The sequence below is a fragment of the Hyperoodon ampullatus genome (assembly GCF_949752795.1).
Source record: "Hyperoodon ampullatus genome assembly, chromosome: 4".
Classification (NCBI taxonomy): domain Eukaryota; kingdom Metazoa; phylum Chordata; class Mammalia; order Artiodactyla; family Ziphiidae; genus Hyperoodon; species Hyperoodon ampullatus.
Window position 1 is genome coordinate 58,833,523 of NC_136917.1, and position 15,681 is coordinate 58,849,203.

Here is a 15,681-nt window from a genome sequence, read left to right on the forward strand (position 1 = left end):
CTTGGCTGGCAACCACGCCTGTGGCCTCATTTCTCCTGGTGGCCGAGTGGCCAGTGTGCCTTGGGGTCAACAAGGCTTGGGTTCCAATCTCAGCATAGCCCTTCTAGCTATGTGGCCTTGGATTTGACACTTTTCTCTGAACCTTTGTGTCCTCAGGGGTAGATTTAAGATGATAGTAACAAGCCACCTCCTTCCCCGAGGGGCTCAGCGCGGTGCCTGCCATGTGCTCAGGTCCCAGGACATGAGAGGTATCAGCCCCCATGTGTCCTCGCCCAGGCCCAGCCCCTCTCCTTGCCTCATTGGCTGGAGCCGGGGTCCCATGAGAGGAGGTGTGCGAGCGGTGTCTCCAGGGCCCTGGGGGAAGGGAGAGAACAGGAGGGTGAGGTGTCGGTTTCCCATTGGTCTGGGGCGGGCTCTCTGCAGCAACCCCCACTGCGCGTACACACGTGCATCCCTGCACCCCAACCACAGTCCCTGCTCGCTGAGCCAGCTCCACAGACCATGAGGCTGTCGCTGCTGCTGCTGCTGCTGGGGGCCTGGACCATCCCAGGGGGCCTTGGGGACAGGGCCCCGCTCACAGCCACGGCCCCCGAGCTGGATGATGAAGAGAAGTTCTCAGCTCACATGCCTGCTCACCTGCGCTGTGACGCCTGCAGGGCGGTGGCCTACCAGGTGAGCCCCCCACCCCCTTGCCGCCCCGCGAGCAGTTCTCCTGCCCCTACCCAGGCCCCCACCCAAGCCAGACCCCTCCATCTACCTCAGATTCCACTGCTGGCCTTGGATCCCCTAACCCCGCCCCACCCCCAAGGCATTGAGCTAGACTCAGCCTTCCATGATATTGCCATCTTCACCTCACCAGCACTGGCCTGCCTCAGTTTACCTGTCTGTCTGCCCAACAAAGAGCAGGCGACCTCTGGGACACCAGGGAGTCACTAGCTTGTCCTCTCGGACTCCTCCCTTTCTAGGACCACCCTTAAGTCTGGACTCCTTCCCAAGGCATGACTGGGGAGTATTGGTGTATGTGTACACGTGTGCATGTTTGTCAATCCCATGAATCCATGAGCATGTGCGTGTCTTGAGTTCACATACAAACCTGTCACGCGTGCCTGAGTACTTCTTGTGTGTGTCTGTGTGACTGTGTGCACGCGCACGCACACGGGGGCTATGAGTACACGTGTCACTGAAGACTGGGAGGTTTTTTTTTTCTTTCCTTGTTCTTGTGGTTTCAAATAGTGTGTGCTGATGGGCAGGTGTGCCCTGGGGGAGGGGCCCCAATGCCCAGGCCTAATTCTCCACCTCAGTGTTTCCCACCCACCCCCCATCCCAAGGCAGCGGATCCTGCCTCAGCTGGCGTGGTCCTAGCTTTCTGGACCTGGGGGAGGGCCATGAAGCCTGCCTCACAGGTGTTCCTGCTCAAAAGGCTCCATTTCCTCGTTCTTCCTCAGAGACACAGGCTTCTGTTCCCCCCTGCCAATCACCCCTCCTTTCACGCTGAGCAGTTCTGAAGCCCTGGTTCCCAATCCCTCCTTGTTGCAGATGTGGCAGCATCTGACAAAGGCAGAGGCCAAGCTTCACACCCTGGACTCCGGGGGCCGTGGCAAGCTGAGCGAGTCGGTATACACAGACGTCCTGGACCAGAGCTGCTCCCAGACCTGGCAGGGGTGAGTTGAAAATCTGGCCCCTGCCCCCCTCCTCCAGGGGCAGGCTGATGAGTGGGGCTTCTCATTCTCCCACTCACACACCACACACTCCACTAGGGCTCTGGCCCAAGGGTGGGGACTGGCTGGGACAGAGTCTGAGCTCTGGAGCTGGGAGCAAGTAGAAGAGTAAGGTGGCCAGGAGACAAGGTTGCTGTGTGACTTTGGGCCAGGAGTTTCCCCTTTCTGGTCCTTAGTTTTTCAGCAGGGAGGATCAGAATCTGGGCACTAAACTCGGCAGATGCCCAGTGTGCCCAGCTTCATGTGGTGACGGGAACACTAATGCTGTCTCCCTCTCCTCCCACTGCCTCCAGCTACGGAGTTGGAGAAGTGGACCAGGTGAAACGTCTCATGGGCCCAGGACTTAGGAAGGGGCCGGAGCCGAGCATCAGTGTGATCATCATGGGGGCGCCGTGGCCTACCAGGTCATGACTGGAGGGTTGGGGTGGGACGGAGCCTTGGTCTGCCCCACTGTGGGCCGGGCAGAGTCTGAGGCTCCTCCTGGGCTCCCCTAGGCTCTCCAAGACATGCTTTCACTACCTGGGGGAGTTTGGAGAAGACCAGATCTATGAAGCCCACCAACAAGGTCAAGGGGCCCTGGAGGCATTGCTGTGTGGAGGCCCCCCGGGGGCCTGCTCAGAGGAGGCACCAGTCACAAGGGCAGAGCTCTAGCCCGACTCCTCCTTCCCCTTCCTGGTCAGCCCCTAAAGGGAGCTGGGCTTCCTCTGGATCTGTCCCCTGCTTTCTGCAGGCTGCCTGGAGGGCAGGGAGGCCTTGTTCTTCTGTGCTGCCACTCTCCCTCCCTCCTTCAGCTTCTGGGCCCTGGGGCCTGGGGGGTGGCCAAGGCCTTCCCCTCTGGACTCAAATAAAACCAGTGACCTCAATTCCTTCTCTCTGCAAAAGGTGCTTGGGGGGCTGGGAGGATAGACATTGGTGTTTCTGCTGACGTCCCTCCTAGAGAGGGCCAGGTACACGTCCCCCACAATTTCCCAGAGGTAAGTGAGATCTGTCATGGCTGGAAATGTGAGTGAGCTGTCAAAGGCATATGGAACCAGTTATCTGAACGGTTGAAACCCCAGATCCCTCACGAGAGAAAAGAAAAGCCAAGGCAAACTCTATAAGCAGGCTGCCTGTGGACATACCCACTGCAACAACTGTGTGCTACTGTGCCCCTCCCAGAACACTAGTCTTCCTGGGTCTACACCCAGCAGCTGCTCACTTTCTAGACTCTGGACTCTGCTTCTGACCCCAGCTAGCATGTTTGAGCTCTCGGTGCTCACCTGGGACAGGGCAGGGCAGGACAGGGGTCCCGGAACAGCCTGGATTCAGTATCTTGGCTCTACGTCCTGCTCTCCCCAGAAATTCTCACCTGGGGCCCTTTTCTTAGAAACGGAGAAAAGAGCTCCACCTGGTTCACACCTGGGTCTGGGTATCTGGGGTCAGTGGTGCTACAGCTTAGTTTCATTTGTGTCTCTGATCCTCCGAAGCTCTGGAAAGTGGACAGAACAGACACTCTAATCCCCTGCTGACAGGTGCAGAAACTGGGGCTCAGACAACAAAAGAGGCTCAGGCAGAGTCCCAGGCTGAGCAGTGGCAGGGCTGGGAGGGGATTCAAATTTGGGGAGTGGGGGAAGGTTAGGGCTGAAGGAATGGGGGTGTCCCACGCAGGCCCTTACCACTCTGCACCCCAGCCCCCTATGTTCCATCACCTGTTCCCCATCTGCCTGAGGCCCCTCCTCCTGGCCCTCAGGAGAGAACTCTTAAGCACCAGGAGAGCCAGGGCCCAAGGAATTGGCTGAGCAGTCAGTAGTATCAGGTGTGGAGCCGGGAGCCCATGACGTGCACCTGCGTGGCCCTGTGTTTTTGTGGCGTGATTTAGAGACACTTTGCATCAGAGTCTAGGTGCTCCGGGTCCATTTGTGTGATTGCGTATCTGAGACCATGTGCAACTTCCCGGCTTTGTCTCCATGTGTGTGGTATGTGGTTTGGGTTGATATGAGGGTCCAACGGACAATGTGTGGAAGGGGTAGGGGTGTCTCCCCAGCCCCTGGGAAGTACCGGGGAGGAGAGGGTGGGGAGGAGAGTGCCAAGGAGTAGAGGCTTCTAACTGGTCGGATGACTTTGGGAACCTGGGAACAGGGGCCAGGATTTGAGAGGAGAGGACAGGTGGACAGAGGAACGGGCCGGAGGCTGGACAGGCCGTCGGATTCGGGGCTGTGACATGAAGCTGCTACCCAGCTGGATAGCGGTGCTGCGGGGGAGGCCTTGGGGCAGGGCCTGGCCATGGGCACAGCGACCCAGAAGTAAGTGGACCCTAATGGGGTTGGGGCAGCGCAGAAGGGAGCAGAACCAGGGCCCTCAGCCCCTGGGCTCTCCCCAGCCCCCGGGAGGGGAAGACAGGCCGGGCCCAGGCCGGCTTCAGCGACTGTGTAGCAGTCACGCAGGGCCCGGTGCTTAGAAAGACCCCACAAATCAGTTTAATGCTCTGCTGTTGCTACTTTTAAATTTATAATACTTTTGGGCTTCCCTGGTGGTGCAGTGGTTGAGAGTCTGCCTGCTGATGCAGGGGACACGGGTTCGTGCCCCGGTCCGGGAAGATCCCACATGCTGCGGAACGGCTGGGCCCGTGAGCCATGGCCGCTAAGCCTGTGCGTCCAGAGCCTGTGCTCCGCAACGGGAGAGGCCACAACAGTGAGAGGCCTGTGTACCGAAAAAAAAAAAAATGTATAATACTTTTGCAACAGGGGCCCCAGATTTTCATTTTGCACTGGGTCCCACAGATTACGTAGCTGGTCCTGACTGGGAGGGGAAGGGAAGGAATCCTTGTCCTGACACAGAGAACAGAGAAGACCGGGCTAGCCTCAGCAGCTCCTTCTCCGGAGGCCCATCTGTTCTGTGCCTCAGGGACCCTGAGGGGCAAGCGGAGGTGGTGGGGAGTGCAGTCCTGTCTGACATTTAATGTATAATTAACAGCGTGGGCTCAGTAGTTCAGGCCAACCTGAATTTTTGGAATGGCTTTCTAAAACCTTGCTACCTGTGTAGCCTTGGTCAGATCACATCTCCTAAATCTGTTTCCTCAGCTGTAAAAGAGGTTAATGGCACCCAGCACCTGGGGTTAAATGTGACAATACATAGATGTTGCTTGGCACGCAGTTGTTCCTAAGTAACGAGATGGGTTATGATGATGATAATGATTAACTTTTGATTAATAAGCAGGGAAAAGCCTCATTCAGAGTGTGCCATAATATGTGCCCATTTTCACTCCCTTTCCTCTCACCTCACCCAGGGCCTGGTAAACTTCCAAGGCCATCCGCTCCTCACCCCCACTCCGGCCCTCTCTCGGAAAATACCTGTCCCGTGCCCAGGGTCAGGTGCGGGCAAGGAAGGGTGTGCTCGGGAGGTAAATGTGACAGAGGCTTGGGCGGCCTTTTCCACTATGGCCGGAGTTAATATATTACCCAGGCCTGGGCCCTCCTTTCGCAATCGGTGCTGGAGATCTGGTTACAGATTTACTTCAAACAATGTCGGCTATGCGGATTAAAGTCCTCCTTGGCCTTCGTATAAGCCGTCCCTTCTTCTCCTCAGGAACTGCTCACACCTGTGCCCCAAAGATGAGGGCCCAGGAGGACCCTGAGGGCCAGACACAGGTGCTGGGGAATGAGGGGAGCGGGTGGAGGCAGGGTGGGGCTGGGGACCTGAGCAGTCCTTGCTCCCTGGGAGGGCAGAGACAAAGGTTCTGATGAACTGGATCAAGAGTGACTGTCCCAGGCGGAATGTGGCAGTTGGGGGAGGGGTGGGTGGCAGTGGGGTGAAGGAGACTTCTGCTTTGGGACTGGCTCACCCCAGCTTGGGGGCCGGCGGGGGCCCAGCCTACCGCCCCATTAGTGACACCCCAAGGACCTCTAAGGAACAGAGGGGGGACCAGAGTACGTCCAAGAGGGCCTGTCACAGTCTCCAGCCCTCTTGGCCTCCTCTCCTGGTACCCCTGGCCTTCTGACGTATGGGCCCGTTCCCTTGGCTAGAAGGCCCAGGTTCTGAGGGCTCCAGGAGCCAGTACAGCGGACTCATCCCTGCACAAAGCAACGTGAGCTGGGAGCCAGGTGTAGCCAGGCCAAGGGGTAGCTGGGTGCATGAGCACTGAGGGAGGGTGGGGATCCCATTCTGAGGAGCTGACAGGCCACTCGGGCTACCTAATTGATTCTGAAGCAGAATGGACTTTTCTGGTTCCCATCACTCCACGCTGAGTTACTTCTCTCTGCTGCCCCCAGCATGAGTCCCTGGGCTCAGCAGGGACCTCCACGAAGGACCCCCCGACGGCCCTGTGCACAGAGCCCAAGTCTGACATGTTGTACAAGATCGAGGATGTGCCGCCCTGGTACCTGTGCATCCTGCTGGGCTTCCAGGTGGGCGTCCCCCCAGGGCCTTCCCACCCCCGCCCTGCCTGCTCCCCAGCCCCCTCCCCGGCCAAAGAGGTCATCTTGGGTAACAGGAAGAGAAACCTAAAGTCGGAAGCAGTGACTGTCACCAAGCAGGGGTGGGGAAGAGGCTTGATGGGGCCTGAAAGGGACAAGGTATCACCTGCCAGGCGGAGTGCCGGTGACAGGGAAGGGGGCCCACTCCACAGAAGCTGCAGGAATAACTTGGGGACAGATTAGTAACCCCCAGAGAGGTGAGCAGTCGCTCTGTGGGGATGCCTTATGGGAGTATCAGTCCTGGGTGGGCACACTGGCAGGGGCGGCACGGGCTCAGGCCCACTGAGGCAGGCGTGAGGACTGTGAGGGTTCCCCTGCATCCCTGTGAGCTCCGTGGGCCCTGCCTCATGCACTCTCCCCACACCCCTAGCATTACCTGACCTGCTTCAGTGGCACCATCGCTGTGCCCTTCCTCCTGGCTGAGGCGCTGTGTGTGGGCCGTGACCAGTACATGGTCAGCCAGCTCATTGGTACCATCTTCACCTGTGTGGGCATCACCACCCTCATCCAGACCACACTGGGCATCCGGTGAGCTGCCCCACTCCCACCCCTACCCCACCCCACGTAGACACACACGCAGTGATCCACACAGCAGGAGCAGTCTCAGAGGACTCTTGTGGGACAAGAAAAACTGCTATCTGCCCCCACCTGCTGCTTCTGCTTCCAGGCCAGCCTTAGAGTCAGGCAGCTGGGGTCCCACCCTGGACCCCAGGTGTTCCTCAAGGAAAGGGAACGTGCCCTAGCTGGGGTCTCCTCCGTTAAGCCATACTCTGGGTAATTGGGACCACTCACTCCCCTGCTGCCAGGGCTTGTGTGGGCCTCTTCAGTGGTCCGTCCTCCTGGGGGCCCCCTGCCCCCGCGTGCACAGTCCTAGGCCTGGGTGGCCTAAGGATGGTCATTTGTATGGTGGGAAGATGAAGGAAGGTTGTGAGTGGAGCTTGCATGCAGGAGCTGAGCTGTCCACTTCCGTGCACGTGGCCCCTCACAGTGCAGCAGCTGGTGCTGAGAAGGAAAGGGAGCAGGTTGTGAGCCAGGGGCTCCATTTGTTTTCTTTCTTAGGCCCCCAAAATGTTACAGAGTCCCGCCTGGGGCCTCAGTGGCTTACCTCTGTTCTGCCCTTGCCCTTGTTCCTCTGTGTCTCTGTCCCTGTGTGTGATTCTCCCTGTGCCTCGCTCTGTGCCCCTCCCTCCCCATCTCCCCGTCTCTTTGTTCCTGCCTCCCCACCTCCCAACCTGTCCCTGCTGCTCTGTGCCTCTCTTTCCAGGCTGCCGCTGTTCCAGGCCAGCGCCTTTGCATTTCTGGTCCCAGCCAAAGCCATCCTGGCCCTGGAGAGATGGAAATGCCCTCCAGAAGGTGGGCACATTTCTGGGGGCTGCACTGGAGAGGGGAGCCCCAGGAGCCTGGAGGTCTGGGCGACTGTTCCATGTCCATACCCCAAGGTGCCTTCAGGGCAGCATCTTTACTTTCTCTCTTTGTTCCCTGTGCGTGTGTGTGTGTGTGTGTGTGTGTGTGTTCCTGTCTATGCCCCCAGAGGACATCTATGGTAACTGGAGTCTGCCCCTGAATACCTCTCATATTTGGCACCCACGGATACGAGAGGTGGGTTTGCACGTGGGGTAGAAGAGACCTGGACTTGAGGGTGGGACTAGATGGGAGGGAAGGCCACTGCTGAATTGGGGGATATGAGGACGTGGTCCAGGAACTTTTTTTTAACATAGAGGTCATGGCTTCTACATAGTGACTTATAGCTGATCTTTGCTTTTCCAGGTCCAGGGTGCAATCATGGTGTCCAGTATGGTGGAGGTGGTGATTGGGCTGATGGGGCTGCCTGGGGCCCTGCTTAGTTACATCGGGCCTCTTACAGTCACCCCCACTGTCTCCCTCATTGGTCTCTCTGTCTTCCAAGCTGCTGGTGACCGAGCTGGCTCCCACTGGGGTATCTCGGCTTGGTGAGTGGGCACCAGGCCTGATCCTTGCTCAGCCCCAGTCCCTCAACCCCTTCGTGTCCTGCCCCCTTAGCCTTGGCTCTTGCCCCCAGCCCGGGCTACCAGCCGTTTTCTCTTTGTGCTTCTGTCCCCAGCTCCATTCTTCTGATTGTCCTCTTCTCCCAGTACCTGCGAAATCTCACCTTCTTGCTGCCCGTCTACTGCTGGGGAAAGGGCCTCACTCTCTTCCGCATCCAGATCTTCAAGATGTTTCCCGTGAGGAGCTGACAGGCGGTTCGGGCTGGGACTAGGGCAGGGGCTGGACCTATATCCAGGGCCAAGGGCAGGGGCAGCAGGGGAGCTAGAGGCAGAGTTGAGGTCCGACAGCCAGGGATAGGGGCTGGGGTCTGGGCTGGGGCTGGGGCACAGGCTCGGGCTGGGGCTAGGGCTAAGGTAGGAGCTGGTTAGCCTGGACCAAGACCTCCTGGGCCCTCAGTGCAACCCTCACCACCCCCCCCCACTTCAGATCGTGCTAGCCATCATGACCGTGTGGCTGCTCTGCTATATACTGACCCTGACGGACGTGCTGCCCTCAGATCCCACAGCCTATGGCTTCCAGGCACGAACAGATGCCCGAGGGGACATCGTGGCTATTGCTCCCTGGATCCGCATCCCCTACCCCTGTAAGCAACCCCATCTGGGCCCCTCTGCCTCAGACTGAGCCCATCAATGAGGCCCCTGGTGACCCCAGTCCAGCTGATGACATAACAAGTATTAACTGCACATTTATAGTGTGCCAGGCAGAGTGGTGGTGTACTCAAAGTCTCACTCCAGCTTTATGACTCTAAGTGACCCCAAATAAGCTCCCACAACTGTATAGCTCCCACCCCAGCTTGAGATCTCTTTACCCCTTCCCCTGCTCCACCCAAGTACTGCCTAGTCTGCTCCCTGACCCACCTAGGAACACTCATTGCATCCAACCTCCCATCTCCCTGTTGATACAGGTCAGTGGGGGCTTCCCACAGTGACTGCGGCTGCTGTGCTGGGAATGTTTAGTGCCACATTAGCAGGCATCATTGAATCCATCGGAGATTACTATGCTTGTGCCCGCCTGGCTGGCGCACCACCCCCTCCAGTGCACGCTATCAACAGGTATGCCCATCTGCCTTCCCTGGTATCTCATCCCCTCAAGGGTCACTCAGGAAGCAAACGTACAGACAGAATTGAATCCCAGAGGTGGGGGACAAGGAGTTGGGCAAGTCACTAACTCTCCAGGACGGGTTCTCCTTAGTTATGAAATGGAGATGCTCTCATCACTCACTCTGTGGTGCAAACAGCTGAGGAGACAACGAAGTCTAAGGGAAACTACAGTCACTGACAGCCTTCCATGTGTCTAGCTCTTTCTCTATTTATTTATTTATTTATTTGGCTGCACTGGGTCTTAGTTGTGGCACATGGTATCTTTTTAGTTGCAGCACACGGGCTCTTAGTTGAAGCATGTGAGATCTAGTTCTCTGACCAGGGATGGAACCGGGGCCCCCTGCATTGGGAGCGCGGAGTCTTCACTGCTGGACTACCAGGGAAGTCCCCATGTGTCTAGCTCTTGATGTGTGTTCTCTTATGCAATCCACTAATGGCTCTGTTAGACAGGTACTCTTAATATCCCCATCTTACAGATGAGGAAATTGAAGCCCAGAATCACCTAAGGATTAAGTGCCAGGGCAGTGGGACTAGCATCCAGACCTGGGCTCCTGGCTCCCAGACCCACCTCTGGCCTGGAGTGGGGAGTACTATGGACAGATAGTTGCAGCTCACACAGCCCTAGAGACTCTGGCCAGGGCAATGGGAGGACACAAGCCAGGCTAGAGCATGGACCAAGGCACCCACTTGCCCTTTTCTTACAGGGGTATCTTCACCGAAGGCATCTGCTGCGTTATCGCAGGGCTGCTGGGCACGGGCAACGGGTCCACCTCGTCCAGCCCCAACATTGGTGTCCTGGGGATTACCAAGGTGCCGCAACTAGCCAGAGCAGCACAAAGCTGCGCCCCCATTCCATGTGCCGCAGGCCCCACCCCAAACCTGTCCCTACTTTGGCCTAGCCCCCCCCTGCCTTTGACAGGCCTCCCCTGCATCATGCTCTGACCCATATGTACCTTGCTCTTATAACAGGCCCCGCCCACCCCCACCCACCACGCCCTTCCCCTCCCGCAACTACCCCGCCCAACTTCACCCCCTGGGTCTAGCCCCACCCCCTGGGTCTAGCCCCACCCCTTGGCTCACTGGCAGGTGGGTAGCCGGCGCGTGGTGCAGTATGGTGCGGGTATCATGCTGGTCCTGGGCACCATTGGCAAATTCACGGCCCTCTTCGCCTCTCTCCCTGACCCCATCCTAGGGGGGATGTTCTGCACCCTTTTTGGTGAGTGTTGTGCGTGCTTTTGGGTCGTGGTTGCCGTGTGGTGGAGCCCACCCAGCCTGCGAGGAGCCTCCAGCGGTTCTTTTGTGCTCTCAGGCATGATTACAGCTGTGGGGCTGTCTAACCTGCAGTTCGTGGACATGAACTCTTCCCGCAACCTCTTCGTGCTTGGATTTTCCATGTTCTTCGGGCTCACGCTGCCCAATTACCTGGACTCCAACCCGAATGCCATCAACACAGGTGCCTCCACCTGTCTTACCTGTCTCAGGGTGGGGGAGGTGTGGTGGGCCTCGACTCTGAGCATAGCCTCTTCCCTCAAAGGCTCCACACAGCCAGAGCCACAAATCCTGCCCATCTCTGGATGTTAGCAGCTGAGAGGCTAATTAACAGCTGTGCTTTACTAAGACACTTTCTGTGGACAGGTATGAGCTTTACATATGCTCATTTAATTTTCACAACGGCTCCATGAAACAGATACTATTACCATCTTCATGTGACAGGTGAGAAAAGTGAGGTTCAGAGGGGTTAAATGATTTGTTGCAAGACAAGTAGCAACCAGCAAAACTGGGATTTGAATCCAAGGATGGGAGAGGCAGAGGTGTATCATCTTGAAAGTGAAGGTTTTGTACTGTTCCATCTCTGTGCCTGCTCAAGGAAGTCAGCAGGCTGCACCAGTGGGGAGAAAGTCTCTGAGCTCTGTTCTCCAGATGGGGCCGCGACACCCATTAGCCTTTGGCCTATTCCACAGGCATTCCTGAAGTGGACCAGATTCTGACTGTGCTGCTGACTACAGAGATGTTTGTGGGTGGGTGCCTCGCTTTCATACTGGACAACACAGTGCCAGGTATGGGTCAGCCCTGGGAAGGGAACAGAGAACTAGGTTGGACTCAGAGGCAGTCCAGCAGATGTCTCCTGAGCCGGAGCTGTGGCCAGGTCAGATGCAATGCCTCAGGCCCTGCAGGGAGAAGCAGAACAGATGGGCGGGAGGGAGAGACCACCAGCCTGATAGAGGCACAGGCTTCCCTCTTAGTCTTGAAGATGATGTGGCTACGAGAGTCATTCCCGGGCCCTGTAAATTGTTTCTTTTCCATTTCTTTGTTGCCACTGGGTTGAGGGTTGCTTTTGCTTTCGCTTTCTTAGAGTAGGACAGATGGAAATGTAGCATCAGTATGTTGGCAAAACTCACTCCAAATATGCCAGTGACTTGTCATGTTGGGTACTAGAAGAGCCCCTAACGTTTCTCTTTGGTATCAGGGCTTTTTACGGGGATCATGGAGGATACTTTGTGGGGTCCCTGAGAATCCTCCTGACCCATGTTTATGTGCCCAGTAAATATATAAAAACTAAATGTCACCAGGTGCTCTAACTAGTAGTAAGAATAGTTAGCATTTACCAAACATTTATGGGTCAGGCATGGAGCTAAATGTCTCATTTCATCCTCAAAAACTATCCTGTGAGGCAGAGGCTATCAACACCATTTTATATGAGAAAAAACCAGAGGTTAGGTGACTCACCGAAGGTCACAACACTTGCTGATTTAAAACACTGCAAATTTGGGATTTAAACAAGTCCACCTGATGCAGTTAGTCCAAGGCCTGTGTTCCAGTCACTCCACCACACTGCCTCTGCTAGAGAGTTTCAGGGGAACTGTAAGATCAAGGAAAGCTCCGTAGAGACAGGGGCTGGATTGCATCAGTCCACAGAGATGACAGATGGAGGATGATAGCTCTCCATCTTCTGCGACTTAACAGCCTAAACATAGCTGTCCCCACTTGTTTTCCCCTCTCTGAAGGCACAAGTGTCTATTCAGAGCACAGGAATCAGCGGCTGGCTATGCACAGCTGGTGGGTTAGAGTTTGGGCAGGGAAGGGCCAGGACTCCCTGGCACTTTCAGGGATTTTAGATAGCATCAGATGAGGGAGCTTTTGGTAGCAGCTATCACTTAGATGGATGGGTGATACCTGACCATGGTACCTCCCTTGCCTACCAGAGGAAGCTGAGGTGGGACCTGGAGAAGCTCATCCTGCGGACATGAGACAGGGAAGTGGCAACCTCAATGCCTAGGGAATCCACAGAGATGGAGGGCATCTGGGTGGGTATCTGTACAGAGGGGTTTGTGATTTGGGCAGCTGGATTAAGCTACCCAGATGTTAACAGCCTCAGAGTGCCTGAGTTCCTCACATCTCTATCCTTCAACCCAACTGCCCATCAGCAACCATCCCTGCCAATGATCAATATATGTATTATGCTACATAATCTTCAACAGTCCTTCAATGTGCATGATGAGGAATCTGAAGCTCAGAGTGGTTAAATCACTTGCCTAAGGTCACACAACCTGGTCTCAAGCCCAGGTCTGGCTGGCTCAGAACCTTGTCCTCAACAATGGAATTGCAGAGCTTTATTCTGTAGGATGGGTACATTTTGCTGATAGACCACTTTGCATTTGCTCTTACTCTTTACCTACCCACATACCAACCTTAGAGGGGCAGTTAAGTTTAGTTCAGCAAGTGCTACTGGAGCAAGCACGGCCCTGAGTTAGACACTTAAGGGTAAAAAAACGTTAAGTCAACAAGATAGAAAGTAAAACTGGGTTTAAAGCAATTCAGAGCAATAAGGTGAATGAGCCTCGGCTGGAGTCATCTGGGGGGCTTCCTGGATGATTCTGGGTGGGGCCAAGAAGATTAGGACTTGGAGAAGCACTGGAGAAGGCAACACAGGTAGGGATGTGGAGGGGAGGGGAGGGAGTGCCGGTCTGGCTCTTGTGTCCCGGCAGTGGTGAGGAGTGGGGCCATCAGTCACCTCAGTCCTGTGCCACAGCTGCAGCTCTTCTCCCTCCACCCTGCCCACCTGTGCTCTTTGTGCAGTCAGGCCCAGCTCAAACAGTACCTCCTCCAAGTGGTCTTCTCTAAGGACGCCAGCCCTCCCTCAGTGCCCTCTCCTCTGAGACTTTGGGACACATTTGGTTTCTCTACTCATGGGGCTTTTCAGCCTGGGCTGCCAACGCGTGGAAATCTTTGCACTAGATTTACACTGTCTCACAGTCTTCGGTCAACCCCAGCCCTCTTGTGAAAACCTCAGAGAATTCACACATCCCTCCCATACCTCCTAAAGGAGATTTCCCCTAGTTGTAAAAAATCTCTCTTGCGTATCCCTACCACCAACAAAGATTTTACTTAGCTTGACTCTCTGAAGTTTGTATTATAAAAACAAGAGTTTATTTTCCAAATATGGAATCATAATATTGAATATTAATACTGATTACAGTGTTTCAAAATATAACTTCCTGCCCTCACAGCAGTCTGAGCATTATTTGGTCCCCACTGGCCCAGCAGACACCAGCCCCATACTCGAGATGTAGGCCGACAATTACTTAACCATCTGCCTGCCTTCTTGATCATAAAATTTTTGTAATAGTGCCTATACACCTCCCACCAATGTTTCAAAGAAATTAGATAATGAAATAAAAGCACTTAGCACAGACCATGGCACACTGTAGATACACAATAAATACTAATTATGTATAACCAGTATCCCTTAGGGTTCCCTAGAGCTCTAGCCAAGTTAAGAGCTGAGAGATCACAGATTCAACTTTTCAGGACCAGAGAATTGAGAATCAAGACAACTCCGGAAGTCTACCTTATGACTAGGTTATGGGAAGGGGAGGTAGCAGAGGATTGCTGGCTCTGGTAAGTGACCTCACTGTCCTCTTCCAGGAAGCCCAGAGGAACGAGGTCTGATACAGTGGAAAGCTGGGGCCCATGCCAACAGTGAGATGTCTACCAGCCTGAAGAGCTATGACTTTCCCATTGGGATGAGCACGGTAAAAAGAACTGCCTTTCTGAAATACATTCCTATCTGCCCAGTCTTCAAAGGATTTTCTTCAAGGTCAAAAGACCAGCTTCCAGTTCCAGAAGATACCCCACAAAATACAGAAACTGGGTCTGTGTGCACCAAGGTCTGAAAAACTGTGCCCAGGAAAGGTAGGATGTCTGTTAGTCTATGGCTTTTGTGGGAGGGTTGAAAAATCACAACATTCTTATGCTTTAACCAAAGAGAAAACAAAGTACTCAGTTTCCATTTCTGTGACCTACTTGAATGTTTTCAATCAGAAGGCATATTGGGTAAAAAGTCAATATACATATGTGGAACTCCTTAGCCATTTTATAGTGACAGTGGAACTTCCCAACAGGTGTGGGCCAGTAACCTTGTAGGAGGTTACAAGTATACTGAAGTATTGATCCCTTTGGCCTTTGGTTATCTGGGCTGATACTGGGTCAACTGGAGCCAATGAGCCATAAACTCTAGCTACAGGCAGCCTCATCCTTACACTCCAGTATGATAAATCACACTTTATGACATAGAAAAGGTTGAGAAATAACTGACATAGCACAAGAATAGGAAAAATCCTCTCACATAAGGTGCCTTGTTTAAATAGTTGTAATAAAATAAAACCCCTACGAAACAGAGTGACTTCAGTTACCCTAAAACTATGCCACATAGGCCCAGATGCAGTAATAATGTGTTTCAAGCCCTTAAAAAAAATCAAAGTAGTTTTAATGTGCACACTGCCTCAGACAAGTTCCAACAAAGTGAGAGCTTAGCTGACTCCTTAATTGTAATAAGTCACTTAAATAGAAATTTCTATGTACCAGGGATTGTCTTAAGTACTTGATGTGTATTAACTAATCACACAATCCTGAGATAGGCTGGTCTTTGCTCTTAATCATTAGGTTACAATGCCTCTCTAATTCAAATTTATAACCTCTAATTATGCTGCATGATGATAATTTGGCAGTATGTGGAAATGAACTCATTTGCCCCCGTCTAGGCTCAGAGAAGTGATCTGTAACCCTCATATACTTGGCAGCCTGCTGTGCCACTTGTGGTACTGAGCTGTTAGAGAACAGAGGGGACTGGTGGTATTATGGCTCCAAAAAGAATGAGAGCCAAGCAGGATCGTCTGCTTTAGTGTCTTAAAAAACCCACCTGTTTATTAGCTTAGTAAGGTAGCTACTAAAAAAACACCAGGCACAGGTACGCACACCAAAGGATCCTAGGAAGAATGTGACCCAGAACTGACTAGATGGTCTTCTTAATCTTGAGCCCTCCAAGCTCAAGAAAAACACAGAGGACATTATCAACGACTGAGTAGGGCCGTGGGGCAGAATTGTATG

The 15,681-nt window shown here is 54.2% G+C and overlaps 2 protein-coding genes across 2 annotated transcripts; both read left to right on the plus strand.

Annotated features, from left to right (window-relative positions):
• The first annotated feature begins 483 nt into the window (after positions 1–483).
• On the plus strand, positions 484–2,427 carry MZB1 (marginal zone B and B1 cell specific protein). Its single transcript, XM_079703984.1, has 4 exons — positions 484–672; positions 1,537–1,661; positions 2,012–2,122; positions 2,213–2,427. The coding sequence occupies exons 1-4, from the start codon at positions 502–504 to the stop codon at positions 2,367–2,369; spliced, it is 564 nt and encodes a 187-aa protein (XP_079560110.1). The 5' UTR covers positions 484–501; the 3' UTR covers positions 2,370–2,427.
• Positions 2,428–3,918: 1,491 nt separating this feature from the next.
• Positions 3,919–14,468, plus strand: SLC23A1 (solute carrier family 23 member 1; the record flags this gene model as incomplete). The annotated part of the gene is made up of 15 exons (XM_079703584.1): positions 3,919–4,000; positions 5,283–5,344; positions 5,966–6,100; positions 6,540–6,697; positions 7,434–7,522; positions 7,701–7,768; positions 7,937–8,118; positions 8,250–8,370; positions 8,621–8,777; positions 9,099–9,246; positions 9,999–10,104; positions 10,381–10,510; positions 10,604–10,747; positions 11,256–11,351; positions 14,221–14,468. 15 exons carry the CDS (start codon positions 3,919–3,921, stop codon positions 14,466–14,468), a joined length of 1,926 nt encoding a protein of 641 aa, XP_079559710.1.
• Between the last annotated feature and the right edge of the window lie 1,213 nt (positions 14,469–15,681).

Excerpts from the sequence above, each read along its gene's own strand:
- MZB1 (XM_079703984.1), top strand. The coding sequence starts at position 502 with ATGAGGCTGTCGCTGCTGCTGCTGCTGCTGGGGGCCTGGACCATCCCA. Across the intron at positions 673-1,536 it reads GCAGGGCGGTGGCCTACCAG|ATGTGGCAGCATCTGACAAA; the intron begins GTGAGCCCCCCA and ends TCCTTGTTGCAG. Across the intron at positions 1,662-2,011 it reads TGCTCCCAGACCTGGCAGGG|CTACGGAGTTGGAGAAGTGG; the intron begins GTGAGTTGAAAA and ends CACTGCCTCCAG.